The 19,388-nt window shown below is 37.7% G+C and overlaps 1 protein-coding gene across 5 annotated transcripts in view; it reads right to left on the bottom strand.

The window, feature by feature from the left end:
• The window catches only part of LOC126373148 (glycogen synthase kinase-3 beta), a 39,375-nt gene extending 20,128 nt beyond the window's left edge, over positions 1-19,247 (bottom strand). Inside the window, exon 1 of one of the 5 annotated variants that reach the window (XM_050019173.1) lies at positions 18,833-19,247. In XM_050019173.1, coding sequence (XP_049875130.1) covers positions 18,833-18,941 — 109 coding nt within the window. In that variant the 5' untranslated portion in view covers positions 18,942-19,247. Of the gene's footprint in view, positions 1-5,334; positions 5,398-5,565; positions 5,687-13,316; positions 13,760-18,832 lie in introns of those variants that run through there. The other 4 variants (XM_050019175.1, XM_050019174.1, XM_050019176.1 and 1 more) reach the window with 4 other exon arrangements.
• Positions 19,248-19,388: the final 141 nt, after the last annotated feature.

Genomic DNA, 19,388 nt, shown 5'->3' on the forward strand with positions numbered 1-19,388 from the left:
AACTAAAACATTTGTAAATATTGTCTCCATAGCTTTTTTATGAATATTAAGTATTTACATAATCTAATTATGGCTTCGAAAGCTCCACTGATTAATTAACGCAACTGAATTCGCAAATTTTACAATCATATAACTTGACAAAATCAACAAAAACTTAAAGGCCCCTTACAAAATGATAACTTTCCTGTCCGACCTACGTTGGAAAACATTTAATAAACCAAGATAGCTAATTCGTTTGGTTTCTGATTCACCAGCAAAGAGCGTAAATAGTAAATGACGCAGGCAAAGAAACTAACTACAATAGTTCTCTTGGCAATCCTAGCCCCTAAGGAATTAGTAGTTATATTATTTGGAAGGATTATTTATAGGCAAGCAATCCACAAGGACATAGAACGACGAGCTCGATTTAGCGAATCTATTCTAAATTTAATGGCACTGCACTGACCAATTAGTAGTTCAGATCATACACAATCGATACGGCTGTTCCGACTCGAACCGATTTAAAATTCTCTTTAGTAGAAGCCAAAGGTTATTTGCTCGTAATCTGTGTGGCTAGTCCAGTCCTGGATGGGAACGTAAGGAGCCAGTTTGTATCAATAAATAAAAAAAAACATAATGCTTTAAGAAAAAATTTAAGGTCCTTTGGAAATTGGTTTATTACCATTGCTTGCAAAACTAATAATAATATGTCTTTGATTATGAACTTGTTAGTTTTTCTTTTCTGTTGACTACTCTTAGTTCAATAAAAACCTTACAACAGTCTGCCTACAGTATTGGTTCAATAAAGGCTTTTTAATTACCAGAAAATGTTAAGAAGTTTAAGCGCTACAAGCACTTAAAATAATTACCTGTTTCGTTGTTAGACATACAAAAGTTTACTCGGAAATCAGAATACGTTGCCGGTCACACACACACACAAACACACTCAAATTCATTGAAACACTGAACATTTTCAGTTGAGAATTCTGGGGAATCACATGTCACTGAATGTAGACACCCATATTTTGTTAGGCCTAACATATTTGCAACCTTTTTCGTGAGCTGACGGTAATATTTTACATGGTTTCATTTATTATGCATTTCGTTTAGCACGTTGCCTCGTCTTGGTTTTTCTAAGTAACCTTTGGTCCCATTCTTTCCAACCAACAACAAGCCTTTGCCTTCTAAGCATTTTTTCCGATACATAAAAAAGTCTTCGACATGGGTTAGTGACGTTCTGTTACAACATGATACCGGCCAATACCAATTATGTTCCAACTTTCTAAGCAAGTAGCCACACCTTAGCAACCCTTACTGACGTAAGCCCCGGCCTCCACCCTTGTTTATCATTTTTATCTAAGTACACCCTTCGGTTATAGCAAGTCTCTGTAATAGTACTGTTTTATTTGTTCCTCGCCAAACTACAATATGAAAAGATGAAAATTATCATAATATTTTGTGGGGATTTTGTCAAGATTTCCAGAAATGTTAAACAATGGATGGTTTGGATTTTAAAAGGACATTAAAGTCGTAAGACAGACTTTAATACACAAAGTAATCGTCGATAAAAAATCTGAACCGAGCAGTTGCTCCAGAGTTCCAGTTAGTTAACTGGACAACGTCATCCTAAGAGATTTACGAACTATAAAGGGTGTTAGTGACATCGTAACGAATACTGACGGGAACGGTTCAAACCACGATTCTGAGTTGATATCAAGTGAATGTTCCGTCACACGACATACCCGGGATAAGTTATGATTACTAAGATCTCATAAGTCCATGAACGTGTAAGTAGTTTCGACAATATCTACGAAGTTGCAGACATCAGTATCTGCTTGGTTGATTCCATAATATAAATACTGAACACGTGTGCCTCAAGCGTGTCAAAAAATATAACCTTCTTTCTGTTGATTTATTTCAGTAAACAAAGTTTGAGAGTTCTCGGAATGGAAACAGAGTTTTAAAAGCACTACCTCTTAATTGATCTATATCAATTAAAGGAAATGTTGGAAAGTCATTCTGTTAAATGGCGCTGTACAGATCTTCGTTTAATCTTCTAATTTCATATATATTTATCCTTCTACCCGTATTCCATGGATCTGTTATCTATAGCATCTATATCCTTGTTTTTGGGCTATAAATTATGAGCCCTGTTATTTATTACACCCAGGCACAACGCATCTTCCATCCATTATTATTCTGATCAAAATAAAGAGAAGCAATATAGGTACCAATATAATCCTATACGTATCTGATTCTGATCCAAATATGAAGCAACAATTATTTTTATATATGCCTTTACCATTAGATTATATTTTTGAATAATTATGTACTCCGAGCAATGAGAAAATTGGTAATTATCACATATCAATCCGAACAGCGCCATCTCTTTTTCGGGGAACGTAGCTTGGAAAGTCCCTCTTTGGTCTCTAACTTACCTTCCCAATGAATAAGGAAAGTAATGGAAAGCATCCACCATCACCAGCCCATTAACGTCCCCACTGCTGGGGCACGGGCCTTCCCTATGGATGGATAGGGAGATCGGGCCATCACGCGGGCCCAGTGCGGATTGATGGTTAACGACTGCTAATGCAGTCGGGACCAACGGCTTAACGTGCCTTCCGAAGCACGGAGGAGCTAGAGATGAAAACTATTTTTTTGTGGTCACCCATCCTACGACCGGCCTTTGCGAAAGTTGCTTAACTTCAACAATCGCAGACCGAGCGCGTTTACCGCTGCGCCACCGAGCTCCTCGATGGAAAGCATACGGTTTGCATATTTCTACTTTCTTCGCATATTGCGACAGTGGGAACAGTTGCAAATAATAAGTAATTGTATTTAGATACGAGTTTTCGGGTTGTTCAACTGTGTCTGTGTACATTATTTCCTTTTCGAGACACTTAGAAATATTGTATGTACCTCTCAGACATTACTTTCAATAACCCATATGATCAGGTTAAAATACAGTTATGTCAACTTATAAAAGCTATTCTAGTCGAAGTGACTTCAACGTGTTTATAATTCAAGTTGCGTATTTACTTTATGATTTTCCTTTCATTATATTATAATATTAGTAGAATTATTTTATAATATCAATATAGTAGCAGTATTGCGGCCACATGTGTCTGTTTAAATTACGAAAAAAAATATTGTGCATATTTTATACTTATACGTAGTTCGGAATTTGCGTTTGTGAAGTTTTGAACTAGATATTTGTGTTTTTTTTTTATTATCATATTGTCACATGCTTTAAGACCTGTATCGCCTCTGTGTTACTAAAGCCTATATCTCCTCAGAAAGTGAGACGTAAACAGACCGCTACTTTACATTAGTTTTAGTTAGACACGAAGTGTTAGAGGTCAAGGATTATGTCAGCCCACAACATACATAATGTAAGCCTTACTCAAGCTTAATGAAGGGTTAAAGGAGATCTTATCGTCTCAAATTAAACGTATCTTGTCAATGTTGCCTAAGATTCCCAAAATTTTACTTATTATTTTCGAATATTTTTACATTTCCCGCGCGAATTGAAAACTCTTTGATACAATCAAAAATAGTTCTTATAGTCATTCGTTGTTTATGGCTGTTCATCATCATCAGCCCATTAACGTCCCCACTGCTGGGGCACGGGCCTTCCCTATGGATGGATAGGGAGATCGGGCCTTAAACCATCACGCGGGCCCAGTGCGGATTGATGGTTATTAACGACTGCTAATGCAGCCGGGACCAACGGCTTAACGTGCCTTCCGAAGCACGGAGGAGCTCGAGATGAATTATGGCTGTTAGTGACTTTGATTATGCGGATGTAAGATAGTGAATCAGGTGTGGTGATTCCAAATGGCTTAAACTATAATCGCGTGGCGTGCGGGCGTGCCGTAAGATTGAGATTGTCGGCGAAAGTGAAACAATAGGTTCCGTACGTTGCATTTTGTAAGGGAAGTTCATTTGCTATTCATTTGAATATTTGCTTCGAGGATACCCAGTTTAATAGGTTCAGGAAAATTTAATTTAAGCACGCATGGCTAGAGTATAGGGTACCTAAGGTACTTAATTATTTAGGACAGTAAGCTAGTTTAATACTTTGTACATTAAACAACTTGAAACAATTTGGTACTGTGGTAATTTTAGTTAGAATTCTACATTATTAGGTACAACAAGAACGTCCTGAACCTAATGTTTATTCATTTGCCGGAAAGTTACGTATATTCCTCTTAATAAATGTACTGAATCCTGGATTTTATTCGGGCAAGTAGGGAACTTTGGCAATCAAATAGTCTTAACGATGTTTTTCCACCCAAAGGCAATGATATTGTTGGTTCGGTAGACTTTCTCTGGTTACGCAATTTAGACTATAGATATTTTTTGTTTACCTTGTACTTACTCGAGCTATGTATTTGTAAAGTTAACTTGTATTCAAGAAGCTTATGACGTTATTATTATGAAGTTAATAAACCGTAACATTCACTCGGGTGCAGTGTCAGAGTTTACTACTTATTATTATGTAAACACAAACCAGCATAGTCATATGTTATTCCGCTTTTGGTAAATAATTCTACTTGACGTGTTTTTGTAGGTATATTATGCAGGAGTGACATATTGCACGTTACAACGATGCACTGTGGCATATCCCGAGTGGCCTTATCAATGACAACCGCTTTATAAGATAGTATTCCGTCAGTGGACTTGTTGACTCGTCCATGTGACTCGCATCATATCATTTAATGTCAGTAGCACATCCATTTGCTGCGCATGACACAAGTACATCGACAGTCAATATTTAGACCTCGTATTGATATGACCGCAATTACAAAGCACCAATTATCTAATTGTTTAAACAGAGCACAATCTAGAAACGAGCATCGAATATTTATACTTACAATTGTTTATCAAAACCACATTTATGGAAACTTAAAACACACATATTGTATTGAAAACAACAATTGACAGTATAACTAGACTAACATCGAGAATTTAAATCATGACTAAAAATATTAGCTGCTAGGTGCTAATTTAAATAATAGAAACATTTATGTGAGATGAAAAAACCAGCCGCATACATTTTAGGTTTGAAATGTAAAATGAAACCATTTATCACATACTTCTACGTACAACATCGAAAAGAAGGTAACACACATGATAGTAACGGAAAAAAAATGAAGTGGGAAAAGCATCACACCATAACGGGAAGTGTGTGCGATTATCTTCCAACTCGAACAATACCAGTATCAGTGTGATAGAAGGATGTTTAAGTGAGGGAGTCGGGCAGGAGTGTCGTTGACGTCAGGGTGCGTGGAGGGTGACACTGGGGATGTGAATCTACTGCCTAGCTATCATGTGCGCACATCTAGCACTTACGATGCGAGGTGGCTGCCTTCTTTTCCGACGCCAGCTCGGTCTTTTTAGGTGTATCCACGTCGCCTGTACGTCGCGGTAAAACACAAAAGCAGCATTAGAACATTAAAGTGAACATTAATGTATGATACAGGATGTAAACTAGGTGACACAGATGATGATTACGATACGATTATAATGGTAGGACCGTCACAAGCTTCGGACACTCACTGATAGTACGCCGGAGTTTCTTACAAAAAGTGGATAGTCGGTCGCGGGCCCGGCTTAGTTGTCCGGACTTGTCGGAGTCGAGGAGGCGGAGGAGCGAGGGCTCGGAGCGCGCGGCCACCTCGGAGACCGGGCGCAACGCCACCGCCCCGCCGTCCGACACCCCGAGCTTGTCGAAGCATATCGGGCCTGCGGCGCACTCCAGCTTGGCAGAGGATCGCACGCGAGCGCGCGCCGTGCTAGACTGCCGGCCGGCGGCGCCCCGCCGGCCCGCCGCCACAGCCCCGCAGCCCAACAGACAACACACGGCACACCTCACGCTACCGACACCTCGTGCTAATTCAAACTTCGCGACTCAACCGCTCGTTACACACGCCGTCACAGTTTACCATACATTCTGTTCTGTCACCAGCGTCAACACGGGACCAATCAAAACATCCCTGTCATTGTTTTCCTTAGACTCAGCTACGTGTAAATTATGACGAAGGATAGTTGAAGCAGGAAAAGGTCGAAGAACTAGAATATGTTGGCAGCGATGATAAGTAATTGACGGTCAGCTGATCAATTACGAGACAATGGGCGGTAAGTTAGGGTATTGAATTGACTCATTGGAATAATTTCATGTGTTACTTTAGCAATGACTTATACATACGTATAAGTACTTTATAACAACAAACTAATGTTCTACCAGTTCTACGTAACCGCAATGTTGATAAAATTGATGTAAAATTATTGTACAATCGAAAACGTTGGCCGAATCAATTTGCGGTCTAAAAATGTATTGGTAAATAAGTGCGATAAGAACAAACCTATAATTGGAAAGTGATGTTGTTCCGAAATAGATGGTGCGCCACGCCGCGGACAGCCCTAGGAACCAATTAAACTGGCGTGTTCAACGAGCTACTTGCCTCGGATGAGATCAATTAAGAGCACAAAACAAAAACAAAATTCCAGGAAAATGTTCTGTTCACACGTATACGTCACTTTTGTACCTAGATTAGGATCGACGCGCAATAGGTTAGGTAATTTAATTATTTTCATTCCAAAAGTACATAAATGTAATTATAAATATTTGCCAAGGCTTAGGTAAGTAAATTCGATATTAAATTACGTTACTATGTAGTCCAACGTTTCTGTTCTTTGTTGATTAAGTTTATGGTTCCACGCGTAGGTAGAATTTGATACATAAAATCAGCTGTTTATGTACCTATCTCGTTTCTATTTATTAATTTTGCAACATCTAGTCACCTGCGCTACTCGCAAATACTGGTATAATTTCGCACAATGACACGGACAACATCTGGTTCGATCATGATCACAAACTGAAATATCACGTCGAACTACTCGTGCTCATCTCTTTATACAACTAGTGTTAAGTAATCGTGACGTCACATACACTCACAACTGTCAAAACGTGCTATGCACAAACTCGTTGCAATGTATCAAAATTTAGTGACGACTCGCGAAAATATAACAATAAAACCTTATAACGTTATAAAAAATATATCAAACAATAAAACTTCCCTTCGTGATAAACAATGTTCGGCGTTCAATAGCATGTTTAATCAATTGATTCGAGCTAGCACAAATGTGTCATCGCGTCATACTTTCATGTGTGCAGTATACAGGGCAAGATTCTCGCGTGATACATTTCATAAGGGTCTACTGAAGAAACGCAAACAGTTGTCTGAAAGGCTCAAGCTGTACAGAACCAAGCCGTATTTTAGACGCGAACCATTTTATATGAAAAGCGTTTCTTCGTTTATTGCCGTGCTCAGTACCTCGACTAATAGAATTAAGACTGTCACGGTCTCGGCAATTGGATTACAACTTTTGGAGTTTGTGGGGTTCGCGTCACGCGGCGCACGCTAGTTGCACGCACCTGATATTCGTTTCGCTTTCACCTTAGCGGACCGATTTGTAGCTTACGTGTGGATTACGTAAGTGTACGAAAAATGACTACATCTGTCCGTTCGTACAGACGAACGTCTTCAATAGGCCAGTCTGTGGTACATAGAGATATAAAGACTACTATAGCTAGGTAGGATCAATTTTGATAACTAATTGTTCTGTATTAATTTGTATCGGCTATTTAGTTTTCCTACAAAACTGGCAACTGGGAAACCTATCTTCTTTATTATAGGCTGAATAGGTAACAAACGTCCCCGCTAAGGCTCTTGTTCAATCATGGACAAACTTAGACAACACCAGGAAGTCTACCTCGGTACTGGTATGCATCACTGACCACGAATGGTATTGGATCGGGCACATTTAACGCGTAAAGCAAATCGACAGGTTGTATTGAATACTGAAACGGAAATCTTTTTGGTTTTATATATTGGGATTATTCTTCATATTGTTTATTAGCAGAAGTACGAAAATAAACTTTTCTTTACCTACTACCCGTGTTACTACATGAATTAACTAGAACGGATAAGATTTTAGTCTGAAAAGTTTACTTATACGCTCCAAGGACAAACAAGCATTTTCTGGAAATGTATGACTGTCATAACTATATTGTATATGCTGTATAAGAGTGTGTTTATTGCTAACATTGGTGACGGGTATGATGTACACTAGTTACATCTACGGAACAGAATACCTGCAGTTTATTATCACGATAATTCTGATATCCTGCCTGTATTCTACCTACGCGGAGAGCCGACTCGAGTGCCATTGTTCGCGAAGACGACACGGCTCTCCCGCTAAGCTCTATGCTTTTTAATCCGATGCCTATTGAGGCTACGACCCGCGTCCGTAAGCCACGAATTTTATCGTGTTCCGCCTGCCCTCACTCGTCAGTTAAGGACCGCACTAAATGATATTTGTCCAGATACCATCAACAATACGAAAAATCAATATAGTAGCGACATAAAAATACTACCAAGCCAGTATTTTCAGCATTGTTTAGTAAAAAATACCTTCCTAACAGTAGATAAGATACGCTAAGAAATTTACTCGTTAAAACATTTGGCTCGCTTTATGCAGCTGCGCGAAAACGTAATACAATTCTTCGCGCAAAATTATAATCCATCTCGTAATATCTAAAGCAATAACGCATGTTCGCGAGATGAAACTGTTTTGAAGGAAATTATAATTTGTTTAAGACAAAGGTTTCCTTGGAACAATTGTAACGTAATAGGTCCTCGAGGCTGTCGCACCGACTTAGCACGGATAATGCGGGAACCGGTCGCTCCAGTCGGCAGTATGACGCATCGCCTACGACGCCACTCGTGTTACTACGCCCTAACCCGATGCGCTACGTGTTTATCCTTAGTTTTACAACTTCAAAACGTCTAATATTTTGTTTCGGTAACAAAACATACTGAAGCATATCTTAAGTACTGATACATACATACATGCATACATAAACTCACGCCCGTAATCTCTAATGGGATGGGCAGAGCCACAAGTAAGCAAGCAATTAAGTACTGATAAAATGTTTGATTGAGATTTTAAACTATGTTCCACACTGTTACACAGACTAATCAGTTTTCCCGTATAAATACAGAGTTAACATGTTTCTTGTCACCACCCAAGGAGTGGGCGGACATTGCCTTGTGTGGAGGCGTATGAAAGAATAGACGACCTTGTTGAGTACACGACGCAATGGGCTGAAAAACTTACCCTGCGTGTGCTAATACAATCAAGTACCTACTCTAGAGTGGAGGTAATCACAAATACACCCGTCGCGCACTTCAAATGACACGATAACAAGCAAACATGTCAAACATAAGACACAAACAATGTTATTAATATAGAGTGAGTCGGAATCGAGGTGTAATATCATGAAAAATATCTTAGGAAACACGTGACACGACAAGCGAGCGAAAGTGACGTACTTAGCAAATCACGTCATTACAACCGATGCGCGATGGAATAACCTAAACACCAAAATTGCAACAATTCTATTATGCAACCATCTAATTAGTTTGTGAAATCAAACGAGTTTTTTATTATGAGTATCGTTATACATCGGAATTCTCACAGAACATTACTCTTGTTTTGGAGAACGCAAACCCAGTAAGAAACGATCGCGTAGTTTAACAATTTCAAACCATGTTCGAGCGTTGTACTAAAGCGGAATATCTTCAAAATAACCTATCGACACCTACAAGACGACGCAATCTTTAATTAGGTTAAGGAGTTATTCATTCGACACTGCTATACCAACAAGATGCCAATTGTATTGAATGTAAATTCATGTAGATACTATGTTTTTACAGTAGTTTTTTTACAAGCGGAAGGGCGGGGAAAGCAAAATATATGACGGCACGACACTACGCACGTGGGCACGGCCCACCGTTGACGTGTCTAATTATAAATTGCTGATTTGTGCGCTCGGATATTACTTTCAAAATAATTCTGGGCGTATATCCAAAACAGACTATAAACGTGAAGGATCGTGACGTGACGCTCCTCGCGTGTTTACGCGAACCTGCGGGTCAAGCGAATTTGTAATTTAAAAAGTATGCGAGTATACTAATAAAATTTCTTTCTATTTACTTTTTTACTCATAAAGTAACATTTTTTTCCCTTATTATGGCCTTATAATGAAATCCACCTAAGCGCCTTTTTAAATATATCATTCTGACGTGATTTTCTTCAACAAAACCTTAATTTCTTTCAATTTCAATCCGGATAAAAATTTAAATCACATTTTTTACTTTGATTGAAACTATCGTACCTAACCTGTATTGGGCTGGTTTCCCCTTCGCGGGTTGGAAGGTCAGACAGGCAGTCGCTTCTGTTAAAAACCGGACCTGTCAAATCTTCAGGTTAGGTAACCCTGTGAAAAACGGGATGATGCTAGGGAGATGATGATGTTGATGAAACTATCGTGCCTATGGAGAGGTTTTGTTAATAGGCGCTTACGAGGTTTTCGCTATAAAGAGACGATATCTAGGTGTAAGAATTAATACGTTTGTTCGGGTTATTATTACGAGGTTTAAATTGAGAACAATCGGTGAATGCCAGCGTTAAAAGAAGGTCAGTGGTTGTGTTAGCTAATATTCCCATAATGCTTTACGCAAATAAGCAAGCATTATGAAGTTTCTTTTTTTGCTTTTTAAATTAAGAGGTGATTGTTTATTTGAAAACGTTGCCTTAAGGAATTAAGCACGCACAATATACGTTTGTTAATTTCGAACGTGGTTTGAAAATATTGCTTATAATATTAACAGTTAACAAAAGGCAGCATTGCGAGCTCAAATGTTACATAAGTTGACATTCCAAATAAGTACAACATACCAAACAATGAGAAAAATAAATCAAAAAAGTTTCCGACTCGGACGGGACTTAACCCGCGGCTCTTGTCAAGCGGGACGAGCGTGTTAACCATTACACCACCAGGACCTTCTCTTGTCTATGCGAAATTCTTCGGTCTATGTTTGGTCATTATTTTTCTCTCTGTGAGTTTCCCTAAGCACGATTGAGTGTTATAAGAACATAAACACCTACAAACACTGAACTTTGTTGATGAGTTTGGTACTCCACCTCACAGCCCACACGATAGAAGAGACTGAACTTTAATAGTTGCAGAAAAGTATCTAAATATACCTATAGAGCAACATGAACGCAAATAAACATGTTTAGGTAACCAAATTACCGGCAGTAGATACTCAATTCTCATGGTTACAGATTGGTCATCATAAATCAAGGACACTGGACCTATTCAATGACTTTTTGCCTTCACAATGATTTTAAATCACACAGCTGTGATATTGGCTATTAGGACACATTCAAATAAACTCTACAAAACCTAATCATAATCTAAAAGGTATTTTTGTTATCATTATCATGTATGTCGTTGTCATATCTCGGGCCTATGGAGTCCCTTTTGGAAGTGCGTGGGGCTGAGGCCAGCACGTAGAGGCCCCTTAAGACAATTTAATCTAAATGTAGTGTTATTACTATTATTTGAGTGTAGAATGGCACTGATCTATGCTATCATACCAAATAAAAAAGTTTATCTCTATCCCATTAACATAAAGTTATTTGTTTTCTTCTTCTTTATTAGCTCGAAAATCGAATTGGGACCTCACTCTAGCAAATTATCAGATTTTTATAAGATACTATTCGACTCATCTACATTAACATTTCATTGTTATAACTTTTTTCTTCTGTTTCTATGCTGTTCTGAGAGCAAATAAAAAACATAGAAAACGTTCAGCTGCTTGTCTTCCCGGGCATGTCGTAAAAACCGACAGAGGGATTGTGTCCTCTAACATGATGGACATATGTTATGGGAGATAGGCTTATCCCTTATCACCATAAGGTTCATCATATCCAGCTTACGACATCGTATCAACAGTGGCTGCAAGTTGTCTTTGATTACTTGTGGCTCTGCCCACCCCATTAGGGATTACGGGCGTGAGGTTATGTATGTACGTTTTCTCGTGTAAGTGACATTGTGTGTCTTGTGTTGAGAAATAAATATCCTTTAAACCTATAGTACTCAGTAAATATAAACTTTATTTTATCTTATTAAATTCTCAACTCAGCTCTATCCCTTTCTTGTTCTTATCATAAGACAGCACGGCACCATATTAAAAGCTGTCAAATTAAAATAAAACTTCCATTCGCCTGAATCGGTACGAGCAACTGGTCAAACGCTAGTAGTTATTAGTTAACAACATTATGGTACAATATCTTATCGAAAGTCATAACAAGGCGACTTCAAATTGTGGCTATAAACCTACGTAGTTGATAGCTTCGAGTCAATTGACTTATTACGTATTTATAGGCAAAATACTTCGGGCAATAAACTGAAGGACTGTTGATAATAGCCTGACGACAGACAGATGAGGGATGTACAAGATCTACAGTGGAGCAGCGTGGTTTAAAGTCATACACATGAACACATCCCTATATGGCAGGATTGGATTGGAGGATTGGAGTATGTGCGTGCAAGTAAATATGATGTAACTGCGACAAGGTAATGTCAACGTGTGCTGTTATACTTAACACTGCCATAGTGGAAACCTTTCCAAGTTACAATATTAGACTACCTGCAGCATTTGTTAAGATGCGCCTACAGGCTCTATGATGAGTCAGGCTATAGCCTGCCATAGATGTTATTATACAGTTTACAAAGAAAAACCTTGCTCGCATCGTTTAGCCAAGTAACCGAAACATCAATTCGTTTTTTGACCAAGAATGTATTTCGCTACGCTGTGAACGTATGCTGTAGCCACTGTAGGTAACAGAATAAATTATTATTAACTATAGTAATAATTACTTTTAAAATAGCCACGGCTACTTACTTACTGACTTGTCTATTTCAATTTACATTTACATTTGCCGCAGACAGAAAAAAAAGATTACAGGAATTACGACTCTAAAAATAGTTTCAATAGTTCAAATTGCATGTTTGCTCGTTTGATAATTAGTCAGACATTTCTAATGATAATGATGCAACCGGAATGTGAGTCCAAAACTCGTTAGTTAAAACAATAAGCAGAAATACCATTGTAACACGACTGAATCATCGTCGCATTGTAAAGATGTCACCAAGATCAAATGATCGATGCGATGAGGTGACTGATACGATTTGCCGACAACAAACTCGCAAGAGACAACGATTCATTTAAAAATTGTACAAAAGAACCTCTTGTCGAGAAAACACAATACGCATTAAATACCGAACGTAAAACATTATTGTGAAATGTAAACGTCAATCATGTTAGGCATCAAAATGATTGAGTGGTTTCTTGATCAATTTAAAAGTCGTGGCAGCATTGAATCCAAATTGGAGATAGATTAAGTAGCAAGCGTACCGATTTTTTTGACAATAAACGGCGCCAGCTCGGCCGATTTTGGCCGGTTGAGCCGGCTATCTGGCTCGGCGTTGACGGTGTACGTGCCCCGGCGCCGCAACATCGTCGCCGTACAGAACACTACTTCCTGGACTCACACACTGCACAGGCACACTGATCATACTCGCTCCAACATACAAAATCACTAACACGGCACAGCCAACGATAGTGCACTAGTGGAACGTCGACATAGTTATGTGAACACATTCGGTGATTAATAGCCAGCGTTATATTGTTTTGAAATTGCTCGCGCAACGGACAGCCGCCGCGGCGGTGCAGCTCGAACTAAGGATGTGGGTTAACGAACCAATTGGTAATTTTGCAACATGCACCGGCCGTGCGACCACGTCGGTCGACTGTGACCGGGCCGCGAGCGAAAGGCGACGAGAAAAACCGAGAGTGCCTCGACACGGCTCTTCCGCGAATGACGGGATGGCCACGATCCACGTTCCACTCCCGAGATATCGCAGATCGCACACCTACTGATAACGCGCGCGATATCTACTATTGACGACCGTCGACGCACTTCTAACCGTTTTTCGAAGTGTCAATGTACATAAAGTACATGACATAACTGAATGGTGCTACTGTGTAACTAGGCAGGATTCTTAAAAACAATATAAACGCATGAGACGTTGGAATATAGAAGAAGAGTTAATGCATGCAAAACAATCAGAAAAATGTGAACTATCAATTATGTGATCAACAAGAAATAACATTAACATAATCGATAACGTTCGGTGGTGAAGAGTAACAACGATCTCATTAGTAAGCCACCAATCAAGCCTGCGAGGTTGCGTTGGCACGTCATTAAAGATGCAAACCCGCGCCCAGCTAGGTGTTTAGCCGTCAAGGGCCTGCTTTTTGAATTTTTTACGCGTCAGCCACACTTCCACTCCGCCGTTTAGCCTGGCCTCAAATTGGATCCGTCCTCCAAGCGTTACGAAAACAAGCACATTATTACAATTGCGACGAAATACAAGTCGGCTCCCCGGAGACTTCTTATTTATTCCTCTCCACATAAAGGACACTTTATAAGACTTTCCTATAAAGTGTCGCGTCTCAGATGTTACAAACCTTATACGCGAAATAAGTCAAGACCACCAGTTACCCAAATGTTTTAAAAAATAACATCGTAAAAGAAATTAAAGTTAGAATATTTGGAGTAACAAAAGGAAATAAGAGAATTATTTTGTTAAGAAAAAACCACAGAACTGGTTTTTGGACCTTGGAAATCGTGGCCGCTATAAGTTAGTTGATGATAAAATTACAGAACTTTTCGGACGGGTTGAGTAAGATTTTTCGATATTATAAACAGGATGTAACTTCTATAAAACGGTTTCGGCCAGGTAAAGTTAGAAAATCATTATCGTCTGGTAAATAATGAAATATCATGATAAAATCTTGTGTATCATGAATCATGTGATGAGCATGACCGACGTATTAGTGTATAACCTTCACCTTAACATACAACAAGTGGCTGTAAGTTTGTTTTTGATGACTTGTATCACAGAATAAAGAACAAATACTACGTATTGAACGGTAACTCTTCGCCCCGCACCAATTTGTAGCGCTGAGCTAGATTTACCTCACCCTCTCTGAGTCTTACTTTAGTCTAAATGGCCCTAAGCGGCTAAGAAGTAAGAGAGAGCGCGCGACTATTTGTCTCGCTTGCACTCAAAAATGAGTTTTTTTTACGGAGTGTCCGGGCTGTGGTTGTGTATACGAGCATGCATACCTCCTTTGGGGTTTACGAATGGTGAGAGTTGTCATATGTAAATTGGATATTAGGAAGATCTAGCCTTTATATAATTAATACGAATGACATAAATTCGATAGATTTACTTCGACATTAGAAAAATGAAGCGTTAATGTTATATATTTCTCCAAAACTCTAGTTAAACGGTTATTTTAAGTGTCATTTGATCAGAAGCAGGATTTTTGCACCTTTAAAAGATAATTAGAGATAATAATGGCGAGAACTTTTATTTATATATAGGTCACATTTTTAAAGGTGTTGCAGATGACTGTGAGGGGAAAATTATATAAATAGGCACAACATGCATATTATGCTATTGATGACCACGACACATATCTTTCTAAATGGATGAATGTCAGGTAAATATGGCAATATTCTACAAATTAATTTGTGTAACTGACTGTACGTGATATTTACTTTTATTTATGACTGTACTGGCTAATCTTAGAAACCTTTCATAATAGTGAATTAATAAAAGCGTCCTGTTCAATGTGACGGCCTAATTAGTCGATTAGCTGGCAACCACTCAATTCATCATATTTGTCTTATGACACCAATATCAGAAGTCAGTTGGCGATTAATGTGTCTTTACCTAACCACAACAGGATTTTCAACATGTTCATACATACATAAACTCACGCCTATTTCCCACCGGGATAAGCATAGATTATGGAAACCCATTTGCCTCAATCCTGACACACTTGACTTGCTTCCTCCACATTCATCAATCGTTTCATACACGCACGCCAGTTCAGCGGGGTTTGGCATGTTCATGTATGGTCATAAATTATAACTGCATAAACAAGTGCAGTCACTTTATAAAACTACTAAACATTAAATTGTCATTCCACTGTGGGATGTTTCCTTTTAACACAGATTAGAATGATATGACCCAATTCACAGAACCAACATGTCCAACAATTGTAATCCTCTGGATTTATAACAAGCTATGTGTTAGTTCAGTACAAAATGTAGATAGATATAGATAGGTACAGTGTAGACTCAAAATCCCTATTGGATTGATAAAAAAAGCATTAAAAAAATAGAGTATATAAAAACTACTTGTGTGTTCTAGAATTAATTTCTGGCATGTAAGTTAATTGATTGATGCTTTAAGGAGACAAACAAAACTTATGCTGCTTATTGTCTTAGTCAAATTGCAGAATTCAAATTAGGAATCATTTTGTATGTAGGATATATGATATTATGGTTTGTTACAGTTGCAGGTTTAGGACTATAGGGCTTATAGCCTTGTGAATCACAGCATAGTAACAAGGTTTACCACCTACTTGTATGAATAAATCCATTCATAATAAGAGACTTAAGCTATGTTATATGATTAGTTACATATACCACTCATAGAACAATTTCTTGATTTTAAGTATATAACATAATTGAATTAATTAACAAAAAAGTATGTTTATATAAAAAGTGGACTTGATAGTGATTTAAAATCTGTTTCAGGCGCTCTGCCCGCCCCATTAGGGACTACTGTGGTTTATGTTTAACTATGTAATAAATAATACAGTTTATGTATGTATAGGTTGTTTATAATGTGTAATGTTAGTCTTTATTTCTTTAATTGTTAAATCAGTTTCTTGTAGTTGAACATAAGAACTGAATCTAACAACTTTGGGATCTCCATTAACTCTGAGGAGGTAGGATGCCACACTATGCAAGTGCAAAAAAAGCCACAAAGGAGTGTGCTCTGTCTCATGTGTTTGACTTAGGGGGTTTAACAATGAAACTTGGGTAAAACCCCGATAAACCCACCAAATGCTTACTTGGTATAAATTTACATGATTGTCAATATTTCCTCAGATAATTGGAACATTAAATTTAGTTCGATATAGCTGTCATTATCTGTTGTGTGTCAAACAAATATTAACCTTAGATCAACACTAAACAAGAAATATGGAAAATTTTATGGAAATGCATCATATTGACATATTAAGTTAATTGCAAATAATCTGGTAATCTATTACTGTAAAGTCAACTGTTTACTAAATCATATTTATGTTCTTAAATATCAATGTGATTGCATAGTGATTTGTGATGAGTGGTGGTCGCAATAAGGATTAAATTCATGCTGATTATAAGTACCTAAACCTCTTGAGTTTACAAATGCCACAATAAAGTATATGTATTTTATTTGATTTAATGCACTTGTCATTAATGGCTAACAAAAGTGAACTAGTGTCTGTATTTGTCATTCAATCATATTGAACTATATCAAAAGAAAAACCTGTATAGGTACCTGTATGCAATATTTCAAACCAATTATAATATTTTTTATCTACATTTTGTTGCTGATAGAAATTCGAATTACTATCCTATAGACAACCACAAGATGCAAGAATAAAGTTGTATAACAGCACATTTGAATTCAGTCAAATTGATGTTAAATTGTCATTTCCATCATAATAGTGACCACTTATTTTATCTTATCAGACAACACTGAAGCAATAATTAGCATTATATAGAATAGATAGATAACTTGGAAATGTACCTACTATATATTAGATACCTACAACAAACATAGACAAAGAAATACCTATTCCAAGAAAATAAGGCACAATTTGCTCAGAAATAAAAAGCAACTCTTTCTAAGTAACTCATACTTTAGTGTTACAAACATGCAAACAGCTTTAATATGTAACATAGAAATGCATGCTATACAATTAACATGCAATAGTAATTAAAGTTTTATATTGAAATAATTTCTAACAGAGTGACTGTAAAAGAAATGGAATAATTAGAAATTTAAACTGTTACGATCCCTATTTTCTTTCAATTTAAGAGGCATGTTTTATCTATGTTATTATTACAATGAAGACAAAATACATAGGTACTTTACCTAGACAATTTATGTGGTTGGTATAAAGAATTATCATAATTTCCAATGCCTATTATTTTAGTCTATTAATTAATTTGGTTATCATTAGAATAAACATTATTATCATACTTCATTGCGGTATGATGCCAGTAAGAAAAGGTGATCATACAAATAATAAATTACTTAGCATTATAAAAGTTAAGGCTATGCTGCAAGAGAACCAAACCGATAATCAGTATTCCTTCCACATTCTCTTTCTATGAATTAAGCAATTAGTGACCAGAAACAGACTTTTTCGTCTAAGAAGCTTAACCCATTGTAACAAAGCCTTGCACCACACAAAATTAACTTTCTTATGAGGAAATGTTGAAGATTGGCAGATTCTAAGGCCTGCTCAATAAAGAAAGAGTAATTATTACAAGTATCCTCTACATTATTAATTATTTATTACGTCATATAAGAGTAACCTCCAAGGCAAAGTAATCTTAGTAGGTATTAATTCATGAAACTACTTCGCAGCTGACACAAGGCGTATCAGAAATAGGTTATGTGGAATCATAAAGGAATCGCGTACAGGGTCACTTGGTATCCACGAGATAATCATAAAATACGACGCATTTTACAAAAAGTGCTAGGTATTTTGACGTGATATGTCACACATCGAGCATATGTGGCAGAAAGGAAGCGTAGCCTGTGGCCATTTTTGTAAAGCTACGAGAGTGACGAGTACCGATATTGATTTAGAAATTAGTCGTCCCCAACAATTTAGTAAAAGTTGATTTGTGGCAGTTCGCAGCCATATTTAAAATTGTCAGTATCGAGATACGTCACAGGCGTAGGAAATCACGATGGCCGACAAAAGAATGGTTAGGTGGTACTTACTGCTAATTTTTACTCCTCCTAGAGGCGGTTTCTGAGGTTGATTTTCGAATGTTTTTCGAACGGATTTGCTGCCCTCGGCGAACGATGTGGTCCTGGGGCGTCCGCTCATTATTATAGGTACAAAATAAACGGCCTTAGAATCCTGAACTTCATAGATACTTCACATTTCTCGTTACCACCCTTGCACTCGCACTGAACTCTCTCACTTTGCCGACGAAATACAAAGTTACGGATGGAATAGTCAAAACAATATCACTATGATACAATCAAAATCAAAATAAGACTGTCTTTGAAACGTTTTACAATATCATTTTGATAAATTTTCAAAATTTACATCACTAAAAGTGAACGACAGATTTTTAGTTTCTTCTTCAGACTCGTACTCGCTCTTTCATTCGGCTGATTCGGTTGCTTTCGGCAGACATTCGTGCCTTCGATCACCGAACGAACGAAGGTGACGTCACAAAATTGCCATAGACTGAATCTAACTAGCGTCATCTATTGACAATTTGGACGAACATTCATGCTCTGTCGGTAAAACAGTTCCTTGTCTATG

This window comes from Pectinophora gossypiella, chromosome 15 (assembly GCF_024362695.1).
Source record: "Pectinophora gossypiella chromosome 15, ilPecGoss1.1, whole genome shotgun sequence".
In the NCBI taxonomy this organism is placed as follows: domain Eukaryota; kingdom Metazoa; phylum Arthropoda; class Insecta; order Lepidoptera; family Gelechiidae; genus Pectinophora; species Pectinophora gossypiella.